The sequence below is a fragment of the Lutzomyia longipalpis genome, chromosome 4 (assembly GCF_024334085.1).
Source record: "Lutzomyia longipalpis isolate SR_M1_2022 chromosome 4, ASM2433408v1".
Taxonomy (NCBI): domain Eukaryota; kingdom Metazoa; phylum Arthropoda; class Insecta; order Diptera; family Psychodidae; genus Lutzomyia; species Lutzomyia longipalpis.
In genome coordinates this window covers 24057403-24079417 of record NC_074710.1, presented here as the reverse complement: position 1 = coordinate 24079417, position 22015 = coordinate 24057403, and the positions used below count along the sequence as shown (strand labels likewise).

The following is a 22015-nucleotide window of genomic DNA, read 5'->3' as shown; positions in this document are numbered from 1 at the left end:
CAGAATTTCAAACATTTAACGGAATTAATACATCAGTAGGCGGATTCAGCACGCGTCACGCTATGTCGGTACTCTATATCGGTAGTCTATATCGGTACCGATATAGGGCATTTGTGCAGTGAAAATTTTTTTTCGGTATTTTCATACCGACATAGCGTGACGCGTCACGCCGCGTCACGCTATGTCGGGATTTTATGTCGGTACCAATATAAAATGTTTGTACATTATACTTTTTGTAGAGCTCGGACTATCCGATTCTTTGAGCAGAACGAGTCTTTTCGGGTACCCGAATGTCTCGCTCAAAGATCCGATATCCGTAGAGTCCGATTCTTCGGATCTTCGGATCTTCGGATCTTTCGAATCTTTGAGCAGTGCTGTATTGCCCAAACACTTTAGGTTGCTTTTTTACCTGCGGCTTTAGTGCAACATCGTCATGCAAAAAAACTTGCTCCAAAAGATTTGAGAAACTGATGTTTGACAACAAAACAACCCAATAACTAACAGTAATGCTTAAGAAAATCTCAATGAGATTAATTTAAAAATGTGTGTAATGTACATTATCCTTTTTGTACAATGAAATTATCATGACTCTTGGACCAGAAAACCAGACATTGAATTGATTATAAATGAAAAGCAATCAATTGTCCTTTTTCTCCAAAAAACACATATGAAACTAAACTAAAATATAAATGGCTCAACTATTATAGTGATTAATGCTGTTCATCAAAATCATTCTGATAATCCCACATTGAGTGAAAAGTTTAAATTTTTGTTGAAAATGGGATGGTTTTTTGATTCTATTGATTTAAACACAAATCTAGAGGCTGTTGGATTACAATGGCATTTCCCAATTACAATAGTTTTTATTTATAGAACGTTCGACATATTACTTCCAGAATCAAAGAAAGTTAATTTAATTTAAGGAGTCGCCTACTCTAGAGATAATACTATTAATTAGAAAAAAGAAAAGTAGCCCTTAAAAATTTTAAAAATATCCTTTAACTGAAATCAAAGAAAGCGTATCTGTTTATTGTTCAACAAAAGATTCGTGACAACATTAATAAGGTAAAAACTATTTTACGGAATAAATTTATCAGTACCATTAGTTTGAACCGTTTGAACACCCCACCAAGTGAAATGCGGAGAAAAATTAATGCACTTATTATTAGTGGACTCTCAAGTCCAAGAATTAGATATGTTAATTTCATTTCATTTTTTCATTTCATTTATTTCCTTTATCTCGGGTTGCGTCTGCCGCCGTCTAACCACTACCAGCCTCCCCAGGAAAACGGATAACTCTGAGAAAATTGCTAATATTTAGGGGAAAAATTGATTTTCCGTGTTCTAAATTCTCGAAGTGATAGTGAAGTTGATTTTAAGAATAAACTTCTTAATGCTTGCTTTGAAACTACAATATCTCTATCCGTTTTCTTTTGATATTAATAATCATTTCTTAATAAAATTCTTATCTACACCGATGAAACTAGCAGTAGAGCTTAATTGTGTTAAATCTGTAGTGAGCCTTCTGAAAATTTGTTTGCTCTTGGTTTGCAAATTCAATAAGTTTTTACTCTTTTAATGGTACTGTAATCATAAATATGATCTCCGAAATTTATATTAAAATATCGCTCTCCACTATTACAATTTTCTTGATTGCTAAATAATAATTATGTATATTAATACTTTTAAAACTACATTTTCTTCTATCTATATAATAAAGAAAGGTCTGTTTGTTGGTGAACGTCGTTCCTTCTTTTCTATACAAATCCACACCGTTTGACCGATCGCGATAAAATTTGGTACAGAGGCTCCTTATAACATGTGGTTTCAGATGGGCGTATTCATTTTCCCCCCAAATCCCCCCTTCGGGTACCCCCCATATAAAATTAATGCAGTTTTTGCGAATTTTTGAATTTGGCGCCTGAAGTGTTGTATGAAAATGATTTTTGGGATTGATGAATGACACCAATGCACCCAAAAATATTTCTCCTATAAAATATTTAATTCTTACCAATATTTTAGATATTTTTTTGATATCTATCTTCCATTAAAATTTTTTTTCTCTCTCCAAAATTTGCGCGAAGCGCAACAAATCTCCGCGAAGCGTCGCCTAATATAAGGAGTCGCTTCGCTCCAATTTACCTCGCCCCGCTTCGCGGAAATTTTTTGCGCTTCGCGCAAATTTTAGAGAGAGAAAAGTATTGTGATGGTTTATAAATAGAATAGGGCCACTTATCAATCCCAAAAGAAAAATTTTCTAAGAGAAAAATTAGCAAAAAATGCATGAAATCTATATGGGGACTACCTGAAGGAGGGCTTTAGGGGGGAATGGATACGACCATCTGAAACCGCCTGCTATAAGGAGCCTTTTTACCAAATTTCAACGCGATCGGTCAAACGGTGTAGATTTGTATATAAAAGAAGGAACGACGATTACCAACAAACAGGCCTTTCTTTATTATATAGAAGATTGTCACTAACGATATTTATTTCCCCCCAGAGCTCCCCTTCATATAGCCCCCAAATTAAATCTATTTTCGATCACAATTTTTCTCTTTCTAAAATTTGCGCGGACGGCAAAAAATCCCCACGAATCGGGGCAAGGTGAATTTTAGCGAAGTGACAATTTACCTCGTAAATTAAGTAATGCTGAAATAATCTATATTTGTTTTTTTTTTAAGTAGGAGCTGAGGTGTTCTCTCCGGGGGCGTCAAACTTTCGGTATATGAAAGTAGACAAATATTTCCTCAAAAAGAAGACGAGGTGATTCGTCGAAAGCTCTGGTAAAAATTGCGTTTTTTTAGGATTGACACGCACCCTTGACGCCCCCGGAGGGAGCACCTCAGCTCCAACCAAAAACCTTGTCTAAAATTACGTCAAGAAATTAACCACCAAATCTATATTTAATAATGTAGTTTAGAATATTCACATTGATCAGTAGAATTAGTAATAATAGAAGTTATGCGATGCGATATTATAAAATAGTACCTACCTACCTAAATAAAATAAACTAATAAAAAAAGTATGTAACAAAAATAAAACGGTAATGCATATTATGTTCAAGATTGCTTTATTAAACCAATGTATTATGCGAAACAATATAATTCTTATAAAGATTCATTATCATAATAACAATAAGAATAGTAATATTAATAATAAGAATAAAAATAATAATAGTCCTAACATTTTTTTCTCATAAGATTAATAAGATTCTTGAATATCAATACTTAGAGGAAAAAATTACAATAAACCTTAAAATTATAGCTTATAATAAAATTAAGTAACAAAACAAAGCTAAATTAATCACATCTTATTAACATTGTTTTAATTGATCCCCCAATCACGTTCTAGAGCTAACTTCATTTTAAGTGGATCATTTGATAAGTACAAAGTTCGAAGTTAAAAAAAAAAGATTTTGTGTACCGACGATATAATGAAACAGGGCATGTACCAGTTGCAATTCGTAATGGTACTCCAAGTTCATTATCCGCTTAGTTGTTATTTCAAAAGAATTAATTAAATATTAAAATTGAAAAATAAGAGGAAGATATGTAGAGTACGTTAATCTTATTAGATTTATTTAGACTCCTTCTCTCACGTCTCAACGTGTGAATTCTGAGCCAAAAAGATCACCGTATTGACATTTTCAGGTCTTAGCGCTGATCTCCTTGCCCTCAAAATACTTCTAGCCGTTGAGGTACTTCCCTCGGAAGTTACAGACGTAACTGGAATTCCAAGAAACTTTTGTGCTTCTTGGAAAACCAAAGGAAATCGCTCCTTTTGGTTTTTCCACCATTCCAATGGATTAGAATAGTGTGGAATTTCTGGTTCGGTCAAATAAACTTCCAATTGCGAGGAAGCACCTTGGCGTAAAGGCGGTTTCTGGAAAAGGAAACTTAGTGCTGATACATCATCTTCATCATTATTTATTTCCAATACAGTATCAACACTCAGAGCTTCCATCCTTTCCTTCACAGCCTTTATTATTTCATTTCGCATCAATGGCGTTTCATGATCCAAATTCTTGAAACGCGGATCATAAAATGATGCGAAATGAGCCGCCGTGAGATTTGGAGTATCCAAATCAAATCTTCTATTGATTGCCGCTTTAGCGGCTAATTTATATGTTTCCGTGATTGGGGAATCACTTGATTTTATTTCCAAAAATATATTTTTAATACTATAGAGAACTGGCCTTAAGACAGATAATGTTGGTACATTTGTTTTGCAAATTTCTTCTGTCACTTTCATGAATGGGGTAAATAAAGAAATAAATTCGTCCAATCTTTCCCAATCATTATCAGTTAACTTAAGTGTACGTGCAACTTCTGGCTTAGTTACATTTTTATTTCCCAAAATTAAGTCAATTTGAGATTTGTTTTCAACAAATGTTTTTGCCATGTGTAATGACGATTCCCATTTATTGAGACTATGTTGTTCTAGCTCACTTTTTATGTTCTTTATGAATTGTTTTTGGAGCTCTCCTAATTCGCACAAAACAGAATTCACAACTTCTGAATTTTCAAAATGCCTTACAATCAAAGTGCACTTCTTGAGAACATCTTTATAATCTTGCGACTCATCTAATACGTCTTGTATCATTAATTGAATAGTGTGATAAGCACAATTTAAACTAAAATTGATATCAGTTACCTGGGATTCAATTTTGAGGGCGGAAGTGTTACCATCATACACAATCGCTTCTGTTTTCTCTTTTAATTTCCAACTCTCCATGGTGTTGTTTAATAAAAATGCAATTTCTTCAGCATTTGGTTTTTCATCTCTTATGCATTCTGTGGCCAAATTGAATTGTTTCATGTTGACATTTTGGTCGAGGTAATGAACTGCAAATGAGACGTTAAACTCTCCTAAGACTGACATCCACATATCAGTTAAAAGAGTTACGTGTTTTGCTTCAGCCAATTCTCGTTCAATTTGAGACCGCGTGGAGTCATACATAATTCTATGACGCTCCTGTATCATCACTTCACTTGGAATTTCATATCCTGGTTCGGCAGTGTGAATCATATTGCAGAATTCATCGGACAGTACCACAGCAGGGTCTATGACTTGTCGAGCAAAAAAGTTCGAGATTTCAGCTGACAATGCTTCCTGCTTATCAATACTGCAGATGCCATCAATTGGTGCTTGTCGTCTGCGTTTTCTGTTGCTGTTGTCGGTTGAAGAGGTAGATGGAAAATCGTTTTCGGAAATTTCTCTGTAAATATTATGATTATTTAAGATGTATTTTTTGTCAATAAGTTATATGAGGTAGTAAATAAAAACACATGATGTATTTGTTATTTTGCTTCAGTAGATGGATAAGATACTTAATGATATTCTTACAAAAAAATACATAGATTTTTTTTGTAAAAAAAATCTTACCTATCGTCAGTATTTTCAATATCGCAGCTTTCTTTCGGAAGATTATGAAGTTTCAAATGTCTCGCAATGTTTGTTGTCGTACCGGAAGAATAAGTAAGGTGTTTTCCACACACTTTACATAACACAAATTGTCCTTTTGATGCATTCACCAATTTGGAATAATTCCATACCCAACTTCTTTTTCCAGCCATCTTCAAATTTTCCGTAAAACTCTTTAATATTTGCTAAGGCTTACTGTGAAGTGGCTCAAATCAAGTGCAGCTCGAAACTAAATCTGTCTCGAGAGCTGTGTTAAGTAGCAAGGCGGCTCAAAAAGGAAAAAAAGCTACGAACAGTGGTTTTTCACCAATATATTCAAAAATATGTTATACCTACTTGTTTAAAAAAAAAGTGTCCAATCCTGATAATAAAATTTTACCGATGAGGGCAGTGATACTTAAATGAGAGCTTTCCATTTAAAAATATCTATGTTTGTTGCTGTTGAAAATGATTAAAAGATAAGAAGTAGGTATCTGCTAAAGTGTTTGAAATTTTAAGAGACGAGACTGCTTGCTATGTCGTAAAACTATAAATCAACCAAAATTTTTTAGACTAAACATTTTGTTGGGTAAATCCTGGGGAAACCCACAACAGCTGTTGTACTGCATGTCTTGCAAACTTTAAGCAAGGTAATGAAAAATATGGGAAAGTCCAAAGTGGCGCTCGGGTCATGTTCGTCTCTTAGACCCATTAAGAAAGATTGTGTAGGTAAAACTTGTAATTGTTGACCCAGACAGGCTGTGAGGTCGCTTATTTAAACACAGTCAGCTTGTAGAGCATCACAGAAAGTTTCTCATATTATACTTGAATTTCTTTTAAGTATCAGTGATCTAGCGATAAATTTTTACACAGGCGCGTTATAGAACCATCTTTTAATTTCAAAAAGTAAAAATAAAAAATGGATGGAAAAAGAAGTTGGGTATGGAATTATTCCAAATTGGTGAATGCATCAAAAGGACAATTTGTGTTATGTAAAGTGTGTGGAAAACACCTTACTTATTCTTCCGGTACGACAACAAACATTGCGAGACATTTGAAACTTCATAATCTTCCGAAAGAAAGCTGCGATATTGAAAATACTGACGATAGGTAAGATTTTTTTTACAAAAAAAATCTATGTATTTTTTTGTAAGAATATCATTAAGTATCTTATCCATCTACTGAAGCAAAATAACAAATACATCATGTGTTTTTATTTACTACCTCATATAACTTATTGACAAAAAATACATCTTAAATAATCATAATATTTACAGAGAAATTTCCGAAAACGATTTTCCATCTACCTCTTCAACCGACGACAGCAACAGAAAACGCAGACGACAAGCACCAACTGAAGCCAAATGTAATCCTGAAAAGCAAGAGGCTTTGACTTCAAGCATCGCATTACTAATTGCTCGGCAAAAGCAGGCTTATAGTTTTGTTTCATCACCTGAATTTAGGAATATGATTCACACTGCAGAACCTGGTTACCAAGTGCCATGTGAACGAACAATAAAAAAGAGACATCAAATGTATTATAATTCCATTCGTGCAAATATTGAAAAAGAATTGACTGAAGCAAAAAGTGTTGCTCTTTCTACTGATGAATGGTCATCGAGAGTACAAGAGAGTTACCTCTCTATTGAGATTCAATTCATGAATGAAAATTGCACTTTGAGACGATTTACCTTATGTACAGAAGGATTAAAAGATGAAAGACCAAATGCGGAAAACCTGGCATTGTCGTTAATAAACACAATGGAGAGTTGGAATCTAAGAGAGAAGACAGAAGCAATCCTCCATGACAATGCTAGAGCAATCCAACTCGCAGGCCAGTTAACTGAAGTTCCTTATAATTTAAATTGCGCCGCTCATACTTTGCAGTTGGTGGTACAGGACTCATTAAATTCGGTAAAACCATATAAATCAGTTCTTAATAAAGGTTCTGATATTGTAAGTCATTTTAGCCACTCAAATGTTGCGAGTTCAATACTAATACAACGTCAAGAGCATTTAAATATGCCAAAACGAAAACTTATACAACGAGTTGTTACACGCTGGGATTCTTCTTTAGATATGGCAAAAAGTCTTGTAATGAATAAACAACCTGTAAGTTTAGTATTAAATGATCGTGATGTTACAAAGAAAAAAGTAGCACAATCGTTTATAATGAAAAGGCGAGAATGGAATTGCCTTGAAGAAATAGTTAAAATATTAACTCCTTTCAAAATTACCACAAAATTATTATGTAGCGAATCTTCCCCAACACTGTCACTTGTACGTCCTTTACTCAAAGCTCTTAAAACAATACACTTGAAAGCTCAACTTAAAGATAATCTAAGAATCAAGAAACTTAAGTTGGCCGCTAAAGCGGCAATCAATAGAAGATTTGATTTGGATACTCCAAATCTCACGGCGGCTCATTTCGCATCATTTTATGATCCGCGTTTCAAGAATTTGGATCATGAAACGCCATTGATGCGAAATGAAATAATAAAGGCTGTGAAGGAAAGGATGGAAGCTCTGAGTGCTGATTCGAAGGAGAATAATAAAGTAAATAACGAAAAAGAAAATGTATCAGCACTCAGTTTTCTTTTCCCAAACAGAAAGAATTCTCATGATGTAATTTCACAATTAAATTCTTATATTAATATGCCCCAAATTCATCATGATTCCAATCCATTGGAATGGTGGAAAAATCAGAAAGAGCGATTTCCTTTAGTTTTCCAAGAAGCACAAAAGTTTCTTGGAATTCCAGCCACATCCGCAAGTTCCGAGAGAACTTTCTCAACGGCCGGACAGATTTTGAGGGCAAGGAGATCAGCGCTGAAATCAGAAAATGTTAATACGCTGATCTTTTTGGCTCAAAATTCACACGTTGAGACGTGAGAAAAGGAGTCTAAATAAATCTAATAAGATATAATCTTTGAGGAGTTCGGATCAGCAGTCGAATAAGGAAAGTCAGCGATGTCTTATCGCTAGTAGCAACGTTTCGGCAATTTTATTTCCATCATCAGGCTCTGTAAAATGGATTACATAACTAGCGACAAGACATCGCTGATTTTCCTTATTCGACTGCTGATCCCGCTGATCCGAACTCCTTAAAGATTCTTCAGTCGTTAAACTCCTTTACACACAAATAAGATTTTAATAATTTAACTTAATTTTGTTACTGGGTGAATAAGTGACTAAATTATAGATATTTATGCATATTTTGAGAGAAAAAAATTAATGTTTGTAAAAAAATGCCAAAATAAGTAATAAATACTATCGATCACACTTTGAATGTAAAAAAAATCTGTGTAGTCATATTCACGAAAATGTTCACCAAAAACACCTTAGTTTATTTATTCTTTTTCTCAATGTATTGATATTCAATTGTATCTTATAAATAGTAATCTTGTAAGAAAAAATTGTTAGGACTAATATTCTTATTAAAAATATTTATTTCTATATATTGTTTTGCAAAACATATTGCTTAAATAAATTAAACTTGAACAACGCTTTATTTATTTAGTGCTAAACATCAGGTTCTCAATACTTTTGGAGCAGTTTGCTTTGCTGGTATATGCGTGCTAAAGAGAAAAAATTCTTCGTCCCTAAATGTATGAGGGAAAAACCCAAACAATTTCACCAAAACAGCAGGTAAAAATGCACCTCAGTGAACTTATGAAATGCAGCACTGGTGTGCTCAAAGATTCGAAAGATCCGAAGATCCGAAGATCCGAAGAATCGGACTCTACGGATATCGGATCTTTGAGCGAGACATTCGGGTATCCGTCCGACCAAAGATTCGTTTGTTTGTTTGATCGTTCGAAAGGTCCGAGCTCTATTTTGGTATTTTCATGGAATACAATTGAAGCTCGAGGCGTCGGAATTAGTTGGTGTTCTACTTTGTGATTTACACCAAGTATTGTAAAATCCCACCCCCTAAGATCGGGCTCAAATTTGGTATGAGCACGTTTTGGATATCTCATATTACGAAAATTTGGTGGAAAATTTAAAACTTTGCCTTATAGCTCGGAAACGGTAAGAGATAAAGTTACGGATTGAAGTTTCCTATAGAAATGTTGGTGAAAATTTTCATTTTTTCTTATTTTCAAAATCCAAAATGGCCGCCGTCCGCCATTTTGAACTACCGTCAACCACTTCCTTTGTAGCTAGAGGTGTGAAATTTTAGTATGTTGTAGGGCTCAATGAGACGTTTTCATCAACAATTCATACTTGAAAATCGGTCAAGCCGTTTAGCAAATATGGCCGCCCAAAGCAAAAAGTGTTTTTTCGATATAACTCGAGAACGGCTTGACCGATTTTGACCATCTTAGTATCAAATGAAAGGTATTGAAAAGCTCTACAACTGTTTAGAACATTCTAAGTTCCAAAAATGGCCGTAAGAGGCGCTAAAATCAAAAATAAAAATTGCCTAACTTTAAGGGGCAATATCTCCGAATCCCCATTAGGCAAATTTTTTAAATTTTGATATGTTGTAGCCTGACTCAATATCTTTCATCAGTCCGAAAATGAAGAAAATCTATGTCGCCGTTTAGAAGATATAGCCGTTTGAAAAATTCTTGAATTTGGAAAGTTCTAAGAGCCATATCTCCTGAACTGCTTGTCCGATTTGGCTCAACTTGGTATCAAATTAAAGGTCTTGCAGAGCTCTACAACTTCCTAAAACATAAGTAACCTCTAGAAGTATTCCTTCAGGATAAAAAATCCAAAAAACTATTTTTGTGAAACAAAAATCCGCCATTTTGTGTTCTAGAGGTGACCTTAAAAATTATCGAAATCTATCTCAAATTATAGCTTGTTTCAAGACTTTTCCATAACTAGTAAAGAAAGGAGTTCATGCAGTAGATATGGGCCAAAAACCCAATTCGCGAAAACGGAGTAAACAATCTCGACCCACTCAGTCTAGTAGATAATCAAAAAAGGATAAAGAATCGCTAAAAATATTCACCATTTTCCGCTGGGCTCACAAAGAAAAAAGCCAATAAAGTTTCGTATAAGATTCAAAAAAAGGCAGCCATTTGCCTATTTATCCCTGTCAATGCATTAAGCATATGCTTCAAAGCTAAAAATTGTTGGGTCAAAATTGTTTTCTCCATTTATTAGGATTAGGGACTTTGCCCTTGTTAGCTGCATGAACTTCTTTCTGTAGGTGTTATAGAACTTGAGATATGACTATTGTAATGCATTGAATTGCTGTATTTGACAAAAAAATCAACTTAGCCTACACTAATACGGCTCACAAATCGCATTACAACGCATAAACAAACTTCTACACGTTGTGGGACACCAACTCTTATAACTGGACACGTTGTCATTGACTTTGTATTAGTAAGCAAAGTTGATTTTTTTATGAATTCATTCATTTGAAAGATATAAATACGCATATCTCAAGTTATATAAGATCGACAGAAATTTCTTGACTAGTTGTGGAAAGGTCGTGAAACAAGCTATAATTTGAGATAGATTTCGATAATTTTCAAGGTCACCTCTAGAACACAAAATGGCGGATTTTTGTTTCACAAAAACATTTTTTTGCATATTTATCCTGAAGGAATACTTCTAGAGGTTTCTTATGTATTAGGAAGTTGTAGAGCTCTGCAAGACCTTTAATTTGATACCAAGATGAGCGAAATCGGACAACTCGTTCAAGAGATATCGCTCTTAGAACTTTTCAAATTCAAGAATTTTTCAAATGGCTATATCTTCTAAACGGCGACATAGATTTTCTTCATTTTTGGACTGGTGAAAGATATTGAGTCAGGCTACAACATATCAAAAATTCAAGGAAATCGATAATGGGGATTCGGAGATATTGCCCCTTAAAGTTAGGCAATTTTTGTTTTTGATTTTTGCGCCTCTTGCGGCCATTTTTGAAACTTGAAATGTTCTAAACAGTTGTAGGGCTTCGCAATACCTTTCATTTGATACCAAGATGATCAAAATCGGTTAAGCCGTTCTCGAGTTATATCAAAAAAACACTTTTTGCTTTAGGCCGCCATATTTGCTAAACCGCTTGACCGATTTTCAAGTATGAATTGTTGATGAAAACATCTCACCGAGCTCTACAACATACTAAAATTTCACACCTCTAGCTACAAAGGAAGTGGTTGACGGTAGTTCAAAATGGCGGACGGCGGCCATTTTGGATTTTGAAAATAAGAAAAAATGGAAATTTACACCAACATTTCTATAGGAAACTTCAATCCGTAAAGTTATCTCTTACCGTTTTCGAGCTATAAGGCAAAGTTTTGAATTTTCCACCACATTTTCGTAATATGAGATATCCAAAACGTGCTCATACCAAATTTGAGCCCGATTTTAGGGGGTGGGATTTTACGTGTAAATCACAAAGTAGAACACCAACTAATTCCGACGCCTCGAGCTTCAATTGTATTCCATGAAAATACCAAAAAGTATAATGTACAAACATTTTATATTGGTACCGACATAAAATCCCGACATAGCGTGACGCGGCGTGACGCGTCACGCTATGTCGGTATGAAAATACCGAAAAAAATTTTCACTGCACAAATGCCCTATATCGGTACCGATATAGACTACCGATATAGAGTACCGACATAGCGTGACGCGTACTGAATCCGCCTACAGATTACAAAGATAGACTATAGCGTCATTAAACGTCAACTCTCAAAACGTTTAGGTTTTTCCAATGATTTCTTTAAATCATGATTTGCGTCTAGATCAGTAAATGTCTGAGAAAATACAGGCTCAACCTAGTCTTAAAGGTAGTTCCGTATATTCTGCATCTGCACTGTACATCCCACCTTCAGTGATCTTCACTTACTTGATAGCCCAAATGAGATCTTAGCCGTCGCAAATTAGCACTTGATGAGTTGTCCGTATGCTACAAACTACCGGAGACTCATCCAAACTCATTTATCAGGCTTTAACTGAATAAGGACTCATCGCTTTGTACCCAACGGCTTTGACCGTCAAGACTCTTTCAAGGCTTCTCTTTATCAAGTCTAGTTAAAGATGGTTAGGTCATATAGGGAGTCTTAATTACTCCTGATTACTGGTCCTAGTTCTACGAACTGATAATCTGTCTAGCTCTGTTCCATATATTACAAAGTGTTGTCTTTATGCCTTGATAACTGGTTTTTAGTTTTTACCTATTTCTTAGAAGCCATAGATAGACACACTAAAAATGCAAAAATATATTGATTCAAGGTCTTTAAAGTTAAATATGAAAAAAATAAAATAAGAAACAAACAGTAAATAAGCTGAAATTTAATCAACCCACATGTTTCTGTGACATTGACCGCGAAATATACCTGCAAAATTGAAAACAAAATATGCCTACAGTCTCAAAATCTCTCTTCACTACACGCGCTGTTTGGAATTATGCGATGTTTGCAAAATGAACCAATATTATTTGGGTATAATTGTGTACTTGCTACAGTTAAATCCGATTTTCTTGGGTGTTGTATTAATGCCTCGCTAACACGTTGACCATCCGCGCGCAAAGCCAAATCCTCCACATAACCAACAACTCTATAACCGCACCTATCCACAGAATTTGCTCTCTCTCTCCACTCTGGCTACAATATAACATTTGAAAGTCTCATCGTTGTCTAATAAGTACGCATACTGCACTTGTGGTGTATATGATATTGTTCAACTTATTTTCATGCTTTGTACACTGTAAGTCAAAATTTCGTTATCATTACTAAAACTGGCACTGACTGGACTTTAGTAAAGAAATTTAGTAAAGAATTTTTACTAAAATTTTTAGTAATTGCCCAAAACGAAAAATTTTAGTTCTCTCAACAGAATATTTAGTTATGACTATTAAAATGTTTTACGTCTGTATACTACTAAAGTTTAGGAATGCCAACATAAATTTTCGTACACATAACTATTTGTTATAAATTCTTGGATTACTAAAATTTAGCTATGCCAACTGGAAATCCAGTTTTTTTACCAAAAATTTAAAAATTTGATTTTCATAAAAAATCGTTTTTTATTTCACTTTAATTCATAGTACATTTTATACAATATTCATAATTTTTACATAGGCAGTTATACTTAAATTTTAATTTACATTTAGAAGACATTTTGTTAAAAAAAATACAGTCCTTTAAACTACATCTATCATATTTTGTGATATAAATAATTGAACTTTTGATAACATAAAACAATTTTTAATAAAATGGATGTCTCTTTTACCACGTTTTCTTAAAAACAAAAAGAGAATGTGTCCAGTAGAGTTGGGCACTTTTATGAAGTGTCCACAACATTCAGCGTCATTTTCCTCCAAAGTTCCCCTCTTCATAGAATCGAGAAAGTCCTGCTTTTTATGTCAGTTGACGAAATCTGTTAAAAAAGTTACATTAAAATTAATTGTCTGATATAATAAATTTTTAATACATAATTTTATGAACAATGTTTTTACCTTTAAACTTCAATTCTCGCGAATTGATTTCCTCTATCCTATTTTAATCAATATTTGTGATCAGCATGCTTTATCCAGGTACTGATAGAAGGGTTTCAATGAGAATAAGATCCATGTTCCTTTTGTTCATTGTCGTTTGATTAATTAACTGCAAGGTAGTAAAATCATAGAATTAGTTTTGAATAAAAAGTTGATAAATTTATTGGAAACAGATTGGTAAATTAATGATTAAAAATTATACAAATAATACAGTACCTTTTCGTGTTTATCCTATTTCTTCAACCGAATTTTTCACAATTCGATTATGGGTTTACAGCGCGCAAGATGGGCTATATGCGCTCATTCGGTGAAATCTGTTAAATATGAACAAGAATTAATATTTTGAATTTTATAAATTTTTGGATTTAATCAATTTCATGACAAATATTTATCTTCGGAAAATTATCAAAGTACAGATCGGATGTCTTCGATAAGAATAAGATCCATATATCTCTCCTATTTATTGTATGTAGTCTGATTTACTGCAAGATAATAAAAATCATATAATTAGTTGGTTGAATTTAAAGTTGATAATTTTATTTATTGCAAATCTATTCGTAATATAAAGAATTGTTATTCATTTAAATTATACAATACCTTGTCATGTTTATCCTTTTTTTTAACAATCGGATTTTCCACAATTTTCACTCTAAAAACTACTATAAAAATTGATTAAATTTACTTTTCACATATCTCACTGATTGAAGACAAAATATTTTGCGTACTTTCGATGGAAAATTCCACAAAGAACTGAATATTGTGAAATACTTAAGAGGGTGCTGAGGAGAAAAATTTGTGTGTGGGTAGGAAAGGGTGAGAAAAAATGAGGCCTCCGGTATATGTGTTGGATATGTGCCACAAAGAAATCTTCTGTGTGCATTTTTTCGAGACCCCGGCACCCTAATAAAACAATAAAAATAGTTTGAGCTGAAACATCTTGCATTCGAACAAAGATAATATATAAAAGACATTGCGTTGCTAATATTTTCGCAAATTAACTTGATCAGAAAAAATTATTATAAATAGATAAAGAGGAAATAAAAATTGTAATTTTTTGCTAAAAAATTAATTGTTATCAAAATTTGTCAATTTAGTGATATCAACTAAATTTTTGATTGGCATGGCTAAACTTTAGTAAAAGAAGACAAAATAATTGTAGTCATCAATCCTAAAATTCTAGTTGACATAACTAAAGAATTTTAGTAGTTATGTCTTTACTGGAAACTTTAGTAAAGAATTTGACTAAATTGCCTACTAAACTTTAGTAAAAGGGCAATAAAACTAAAAATTTTAGTTACTTTCACTAAAAAATTCAGAGCCAAATGAAATTTTAGTAAAGGTGACAAAAGATTTTAGTGATTCCAGGCAACATAACTAAAATTTTCTGTAATAACTACTAAAATTTTTAGTAATTGTTCCATTACTAAAGACTTTAGTAGCAGTTTACTAAAATTTTGACTTACAGTGTATACCTACATTATATAGCACACACAATACTATATAAATAATACATATTAGTTTTGTTTGGAGTAATAGAGAAATTTCCCATCTATACGATTCTCGTGTAGACTATAACACACCGAGCTTTTGTATCTCTTCGGTTGATGTTGTATTTAACCACTCTGGCTTGAACACAACTCCTCTCTTCTCTTTGATGATAGCACGTGTCCTGTTTAGTGTATTCTGCGCGATTCCCATGTCACACCTCCCCCCCCCCCTACCCTCCACCATACACACCACCATCGCCCTCCTCCCCCCCTTCATGGATTAATCGTCCTCTGTGTGTGAAATTCTCGTCTACATTCCACCCAAGTATATGCCCACAAAATTGTGTATTTCGGTGTAGTGGATGGAACTTGGTGTACCAAATATATGTAGTATCACATATGTATGTAGGCAGCATATACATATATTATACATAGCAAAGACCTTTTCCAAAAGTTACTAACCACTCTCAATACAAATTCCCTTCAATTTCTTGCGAAAACTCAACAATTGCAAACGTCTTTGGTTTGAAAGTTCCATTCCTCGCACAAGTTCATCCCCCTGGGTTTTCCTTCCTTCCCATCCTTTAACCTATATTTTCGGTAGCTAGTATATAGATATTTAATCGATTTTAATAAAATTTTCACAAGAATGCTCATTCTCGTATCGAAAGCTCGCATTGATGGGTGCGACAAAAACTCATATTAAAACTTTTAAAAGTCTGGAGTAAAAAAAAACTTATGGAATCTTGACAAAAAGAGTTTTAAAAAATAATCCTACAGGCAAAATTTTGGGAATAAAAAGCCAGGAGGGGACTAAAAATAAATTCAAAGAGATGTTTTTGAAGAACAAATTCTTATAATTTTGGTTTTTCAATATTAAAAATACTAAAATAGATTAAAAAGACCTGCTGTTTTATTGCGTATTTTGTAAACTTTGACGAACTTTTTCGAATTTGGCATTCATTTTCTAACAGATTACATACTCCTAAAATAATTTAACTTTTGATGTATTTTTAGCGCTTGAAATTCATTTTCTAATGGAAAATTTTTTATTAAAATTTATCTTCAACGCTTATAATATTTTAACAATAAGAAGGATCACCAGCGATTATTTAAATTGATTTCATTAATATTTTTTTAATACTTGACGTATTTTCTAACGTAGCTTTTTAGCATTTGACGTTCGTTTTGTAACGTGTTATTTTTTTATTTTGAATGTTTTTTTATCAATAGATTTAATTTTTAAAATTAATTATGCTTTGACGTTTTCCATTTTTACGTTTGATGTATTTCCTAACGCATTTTTCTAACGATTCATTTTCTAACGGTACGGAACGTTTGCAACGTTCGAAATTTTTTACGTTACATGTTCTTTCTAACAGTTGCCGATTCTTTTTTTCTTACAGTTGATAAATTTTCTAACGTTTAATGTTATATATTTCTAACGTTTTAAATTTTTGTTCTAACATTTGAAGGTTTTTTTTTCTAATTCTTAGTTTTTTATTTTTAAAACTTGATTTTCCTCTAGAATATTGCTTATTTCTTTCTTTATGGTTTAAAACTCTTAAAAAAAAGAACTAAAAGACATTTTTGTAAACAAACCTCATTGCTTTCCACACACCCATCAAATTCCAATATTAATGTGCAAAAGAGCCGTCTTGAGAATGACACCGCGGATGGGAAACATGTACAGAAGGTCGTGTACAGAGTGTTAGAAAATGCTGTTTTGTATTTTTGTACCTACTCTTGCCATTCCTTTCGCCCTCCTTCATTTTTTTCTCGATTTCTCTTTCACACATATCACACAATCCATTCAATCTTCTTTTATAAACATTTATATATATTTATTATAAATCCAATATAACGTGCTATTCACACAATTAAATCAATGACACGTGGTCGCGTTTCTGCGTAGAGAAGCTATTACATATATACATATGTATATCCTATTATGTATAGGTTTTTGTTAAGTTCATTCAATTTTCCCCTGTCCCCTCTCTTTTGGGAAACATAATATTATATGTATACAACACAGACCGAATAATACTACCCTAGCAAAACCAACATTAACCCACAACGCAATTTTATACTTATATGTATTTCATGCTGTGCAGTAGGTAGCGTCATAAAAATTGATTCTTGTTTAAGTGGGCTAAAAAGTTTCTAAATTTAATCCCAAAAACGGAACTGCTTTACTTTTTGAAAAATTTTGAGTAGAAATGGTGCCGCCATATTTTTAAAAAAAAGCTAAAAATCGCTATTTTTAGCACAAATTCTCAAATATCTCGAGAACCACAAAAGATAATTGAGTGCTCTCTTCTGCATATTGTAGGGGGTATATAGGCCTATAAATCGGATGTATGGAGATTTTTTTGCAACACTCCTAGGTATTTTATTTTCTCGAGTTAAGATGTTGAAAATAACTTAATCAACACAAAAATTCTTATAACTCGCGTATTTCTCGTCCGATTTCGACAAATTTGGATTTGTTTGAAAGATATTTTCATATACTAGCTGTTTCAACCATTTTTGGGTGGTTCCAATTAATTTAAAAAATAAAAAAACAATAAATAACACAATAATGCAATTTGGTCCATTTTTATTATTTTAAAATTACAGAAATCGACAAATATCAATTGAAATCACCTCTAAATACTATATTTTATCTTTTTTAATAATATTGAGTTGATATGAAGTCCAAATGAGCCGAAAAAAATCACAAAATTGCGAAAATACGAATTATCATGAAAAAATATCAATTCTCTATATTAATATGACTTTATTTCTCATCTAAAATCTATCAAAATTATCTTTTTTTACATCATCTATACTTTTAAATATATTTCTTTTATTTTAGGCATAGTAACAGATTTTTCAGTACTAATAAACTCAATTTAATTCACTTCTAACTCCCAAAAATTATAAAAACCACTTTGAAAACGAAATAATTTACCAAAAAACACCGTAAAAGGCACAAAAAATCTTAAATTTCTCCTAAAAGTATTTCTTAAAAATAAAAAAAATCAATTTACATTTATTTCTAAACTCACAAAAGATTAAAAACAATTTTTTGTAGTGTTACATAAAAGAAAAATATAGTTTAAGATAAACTGGAGTTTTCATTTCCCTTCAAAATTAATTAATACCACCTTTTATTGAATTAATACAAATTTCTGAACTAGCGAAATTAAAAATAAAAGTATTATGGTACGACAGAATTAGAAAATTATAGTTTAAAGGGAACTGGAATTTTTATTTTGTACTTCGGAATTCGGAAAATTACAATTTATGGAGAAATAGAATTTTTATTACTCCTTTAAAGTATTTTTTACAACATTTTTATGAAATTTTTAGTAATCTTTATAGTGACGAAAAAAAGAAATAAATTATTTTGTACTTCGGAATTCGGAAAATTACAATTTAAGGAGAAATAAAATTTTTATTTCACTTAATAAGTATTTTTTACAACTTTTTTATGAAGTTTTTATTAATTTTTCTAGTGGCGAAAAATAGAAATAAATTACTTTGCACTTCGGAATTCGGAAAATTACAATTTAAGCAGAAATAGAATTTTTATTTCTCTTTTTAAGTATTTTTTACAACTTTTTTATGAAATTTTTAGTAATTTTTAGAGTGGCAAAAAAAGGAAATAAATTATTTTGTACTTCGGAATTCGGAAAATTACAATTTAAGTGGGAATAGAATTTTTATTTCTCTTTTTAAGTATTTTTTACAACTTTTTTATGAAGTTTTTATTAATTTTTCTAGTGGCGAAAAAAAGAAATAAATTACTTTGCACTTCGGAATTCGGAAAATTACAATTTAAGGAGAAATAGAATTTTTATTTCTCTTTTAAAGTATTTTTTACAACTTTTTTATGAAATTTTTAGTAATTTTTAGAGTGGCAAAAAAAGGAAATAAATTCTTTCGTACTTCGAATTCGGAAAATTACAACTTAAGCAGAAATAGAATTTTTATTTCCCTTAATAAGTATTTTTTACAACTTTTTTATGAAGTTTTTATTAATTTTTCTAGTGGCGAAAAAAAGAAATAAATTACTTTGCACTTCGGAATTCGGAAAATTACAATTTAAGGAGAAATAGAATTTTTATTTCTCTTTTTAAGTATTTTTTACAACTTTTTTATGAAATTTTTAGTAATTTTTAGAGTGGCAAAAAAAGGAAATAAATTATTTTGTACTTCGGAATTCGGAAAATTACAATTTAAGTGGGAATAGAATTTTTATTTCTCTTTTTAAGTATTTTTTACAACTTTTTTATGAAGTTTTTATTAATTTTTATAGTGGCGAAAAAAGGAAATAAATTCTTTCGTACTTTGGAATTCGGAAAATTACAATTTAAGGAGAAATAGAATTTTTATTTCCCTTAATAAGTATTTTTTACAACTTTTTTATGAAATTTCTATTAATTTTTATAGTGACGAAAAAAAGAAATAAATTATCTTGTACTTCGGAATTGGGAAAATTACAATTTAAGGAGAAATAGAATTTTTATTTCTCCTTTAAAGTATTTTTTACAACTTTTTTATGAAATTTTTAGTAATTTTTATAGTGACGAAATAAGGAAATAAATTATTTTGTACTTCGGAATTCGGAAAATTACAATTTAAGGAGAAATAGAATTTTTATTTCCCTTAATAAGTATTTTTTACAACTTTTTTATGAAATTTTTACTAATTTTTATAGTGGCGAAAAAAAGAAATAAATTACTTTGCACTTCGGAATTCGGAAAATTACAATTTAAGGAGAAATAGAATTTTTATTTCTCTTTTTAAGTATTTTTTACAACTTTTTTATGAAATTTTTAGTAATTTTTAGAGTGGCAAAAAAAGGAAATAAATTATTTTGTACTTCGGAATTCGGAAAATTACAATTTAAGTGGGAATAGAATTTTTATTTCTCTTTTTAAGTATTTTTTACAACTTTTTTATGAAGTTTTTATTAATTTTTCTAGTGGCGAAAAAAAGAAATAAATTACTTTGCACTTCGGAATTCGGAAAATTACAATTTAAGGAGAAATAGAATTTTTATTTCTCTTTTAAAGTATTTTTTACAACTTTTTTATGAAATTTTTAGTAATTTTTAGAGTGGCAAAAAAAGGAAATAAATTCTTTCGTACTTCGAATTCGGAAAATTACAACTTAAGCAGAAATAGAATTTTTATTTCCCTTAATAAGTATTTTTTACAACTTTTTTATGAAATTTCTATTAATTTTTATAGTGACGAAAAAAAGAAATAAATTATCTTGTACTTCGGAATTGGGAAAATTACAATTTAAGGAGAAATAGAATTTTTATTTCTCCTTTAAAGTATTTTTTACAACTTTTTTATGAAATTTTTAGTAATTTTTATAGTGACGAAATAAGGAAATAAATTATTTTGTACTTCGGAATTCGGAAAATTACAATTTAAGGAGAAATAGAATTTTTATTTCCCTTAATAAGTATTTTTTACAACTTTTTTATGAAATTTTTACTAATTTTTATAGTGGCGAAAAAAAGAAATAAATTACTTTGCACTTCGGAATTCGGAAAATTACAATTTAAGGAGAAATAGAATTTTTATTTCTCTTTTTAAGTATTTTTTACAACTTTTTTATGAAATTTTTAGTAATTTTTAGAGTGGCAAAAAAAGGAAATAAATTATTTTGTACTTCGGAATTCGGAAAATTACAATTTAAGTGGGAATAGAATTTTTATTTCTCTTTTTAAGTATTTTTTACAACTTTTTTATGAAGTTTTTATTAATTTTTATAGTGGCGAAAAAAGGAAATAAATTCTTTCGTACTTCGAATTCGGAAAATTACAACTTAAGCAGAAATAGAATTTTTATTTCCCTTAATAAGTATTTTTTACAACTTTTTTATGAAATTTCTATTAATTTTTATAGTGACGAAAAAAAGAAATAAATTATCTTGTACTTCGGAATTGGGAAAATTACAATTTAAGGAGAAATAGAATTTTTATTTCTCCTTTAAAGTATTTTTTACAACTTTTTTATGAAATTTTTAGTAATTTTTATAGTGACGAAATAAGGAAATAAATTATTTTGTACTTCGGAATTCGGAAAATTACAATTTAAGGAGAAATAGAATTTTTATTTCCCTTAATAAGTATTTTTTACAACTTTTTTATGAAATTTTTACTAATTTTTATAGTGGCGAAAAAAAGAAATAAATTACTTTGCACTTCGGAATTCGGAAAATTACAATTTAAGGAGAAATAGAATTTTTATTTCTCCTTTAAAGTATTTTTTACAACTTTTTTATGAAATTTTTAGTAATTTTTATAGTGACGAAATAAGGAAATAAATTATTTTGTACTTCGGAATTCGGAAAATTACAATTTAAGGAGAAATAGAATTTTTATTTCCCTTAATAAGTATTTTTTACAACTTTTTTATGAAATTTTTACTAATTTTTATAGTGGCGAAAAAAAGAAATAAATTACTTTGCACTTCGGAATTCGGAAAATTACAATTTAAGTGGGAATAGAATTTTTATTTCTCTTTTTAAGTATTTTTTACAACTTTTTTATGAAGTTTTTATTAATTTTTATAGTGGCGAAAAAAGGAAATAAATTCTTTCGTACTTTGGAATTCGGAAAATTACAATTTAAGGAGAAATAGAATTGCTT

The 22015-nt window shown here is 31.0% G+C and overlaps 5 protein-coding genes across 5 annotated transcripts in view; 2 read left to right on the top strand and 3 right to left on the bottom strand.

Annotated features, from left to right (window-relative positions):
* Nucleotides 1-22015, bottom strand: part of LOC129795035 (probable asparagine--tRNA ligase, mitochondrial) — a 1173171-nt gene that overhangs the window by 188304 nt on the left and 962852 nt on the right. The window lies entirely within an intron of this gene.
* LOC129794972 (mucin-2-like) overlaps nucleotides 1-22015 on the top strand; it is an 826140-nt gene that overhangs the window by 53246 nt on the left and 750879 nt on the right. The gene's annotated exons all lie outside the window — the stretch shown is intronic.
* Nucleotides 1-22015, bottom strand: part of LOC129795002 (sodium-dependent nutrient amino acid transporter 1-like) — an 899230-nt gene that overhangs the window by 188304 nt on the left and 688911 nt on the right. The window lies entirely within an intron of this gene.
* Nucleotides 1-22015, bottom strand: part of LOC129795108 (protein yippee-like) — a 65906-nt gene that overhangs the window by 17827 nt on the left and 26064 nt on the right. The window lies entirely within an intron of this gene.
* LOC129795036 (E3 SUMO-protein ligase ZBED1) lies at nucleotides 5532-8454 on the top strand. The gene has a single exon (XM_055836049.1). The coding sequence runs from the start codon at nucleotides 6871-6873 to the stop codon at nucleotides 8293-8295; it is 1425 nt and encodes a 474-aa protein (XP_055692024.1). The 5' UTR covers nucleotides 5532-6870; the 3' UTR covers nucleotides 8296-8454.

Excerpts from the sequence above, each read along its gene's own strand:
- LOC129795036 (XM_055836049.1), top strand. The coding sequence starts at position 6,871 with ATGATTCACACTGCAGAACCTGGTTACCAAGTGCCATGTGAACGAACA.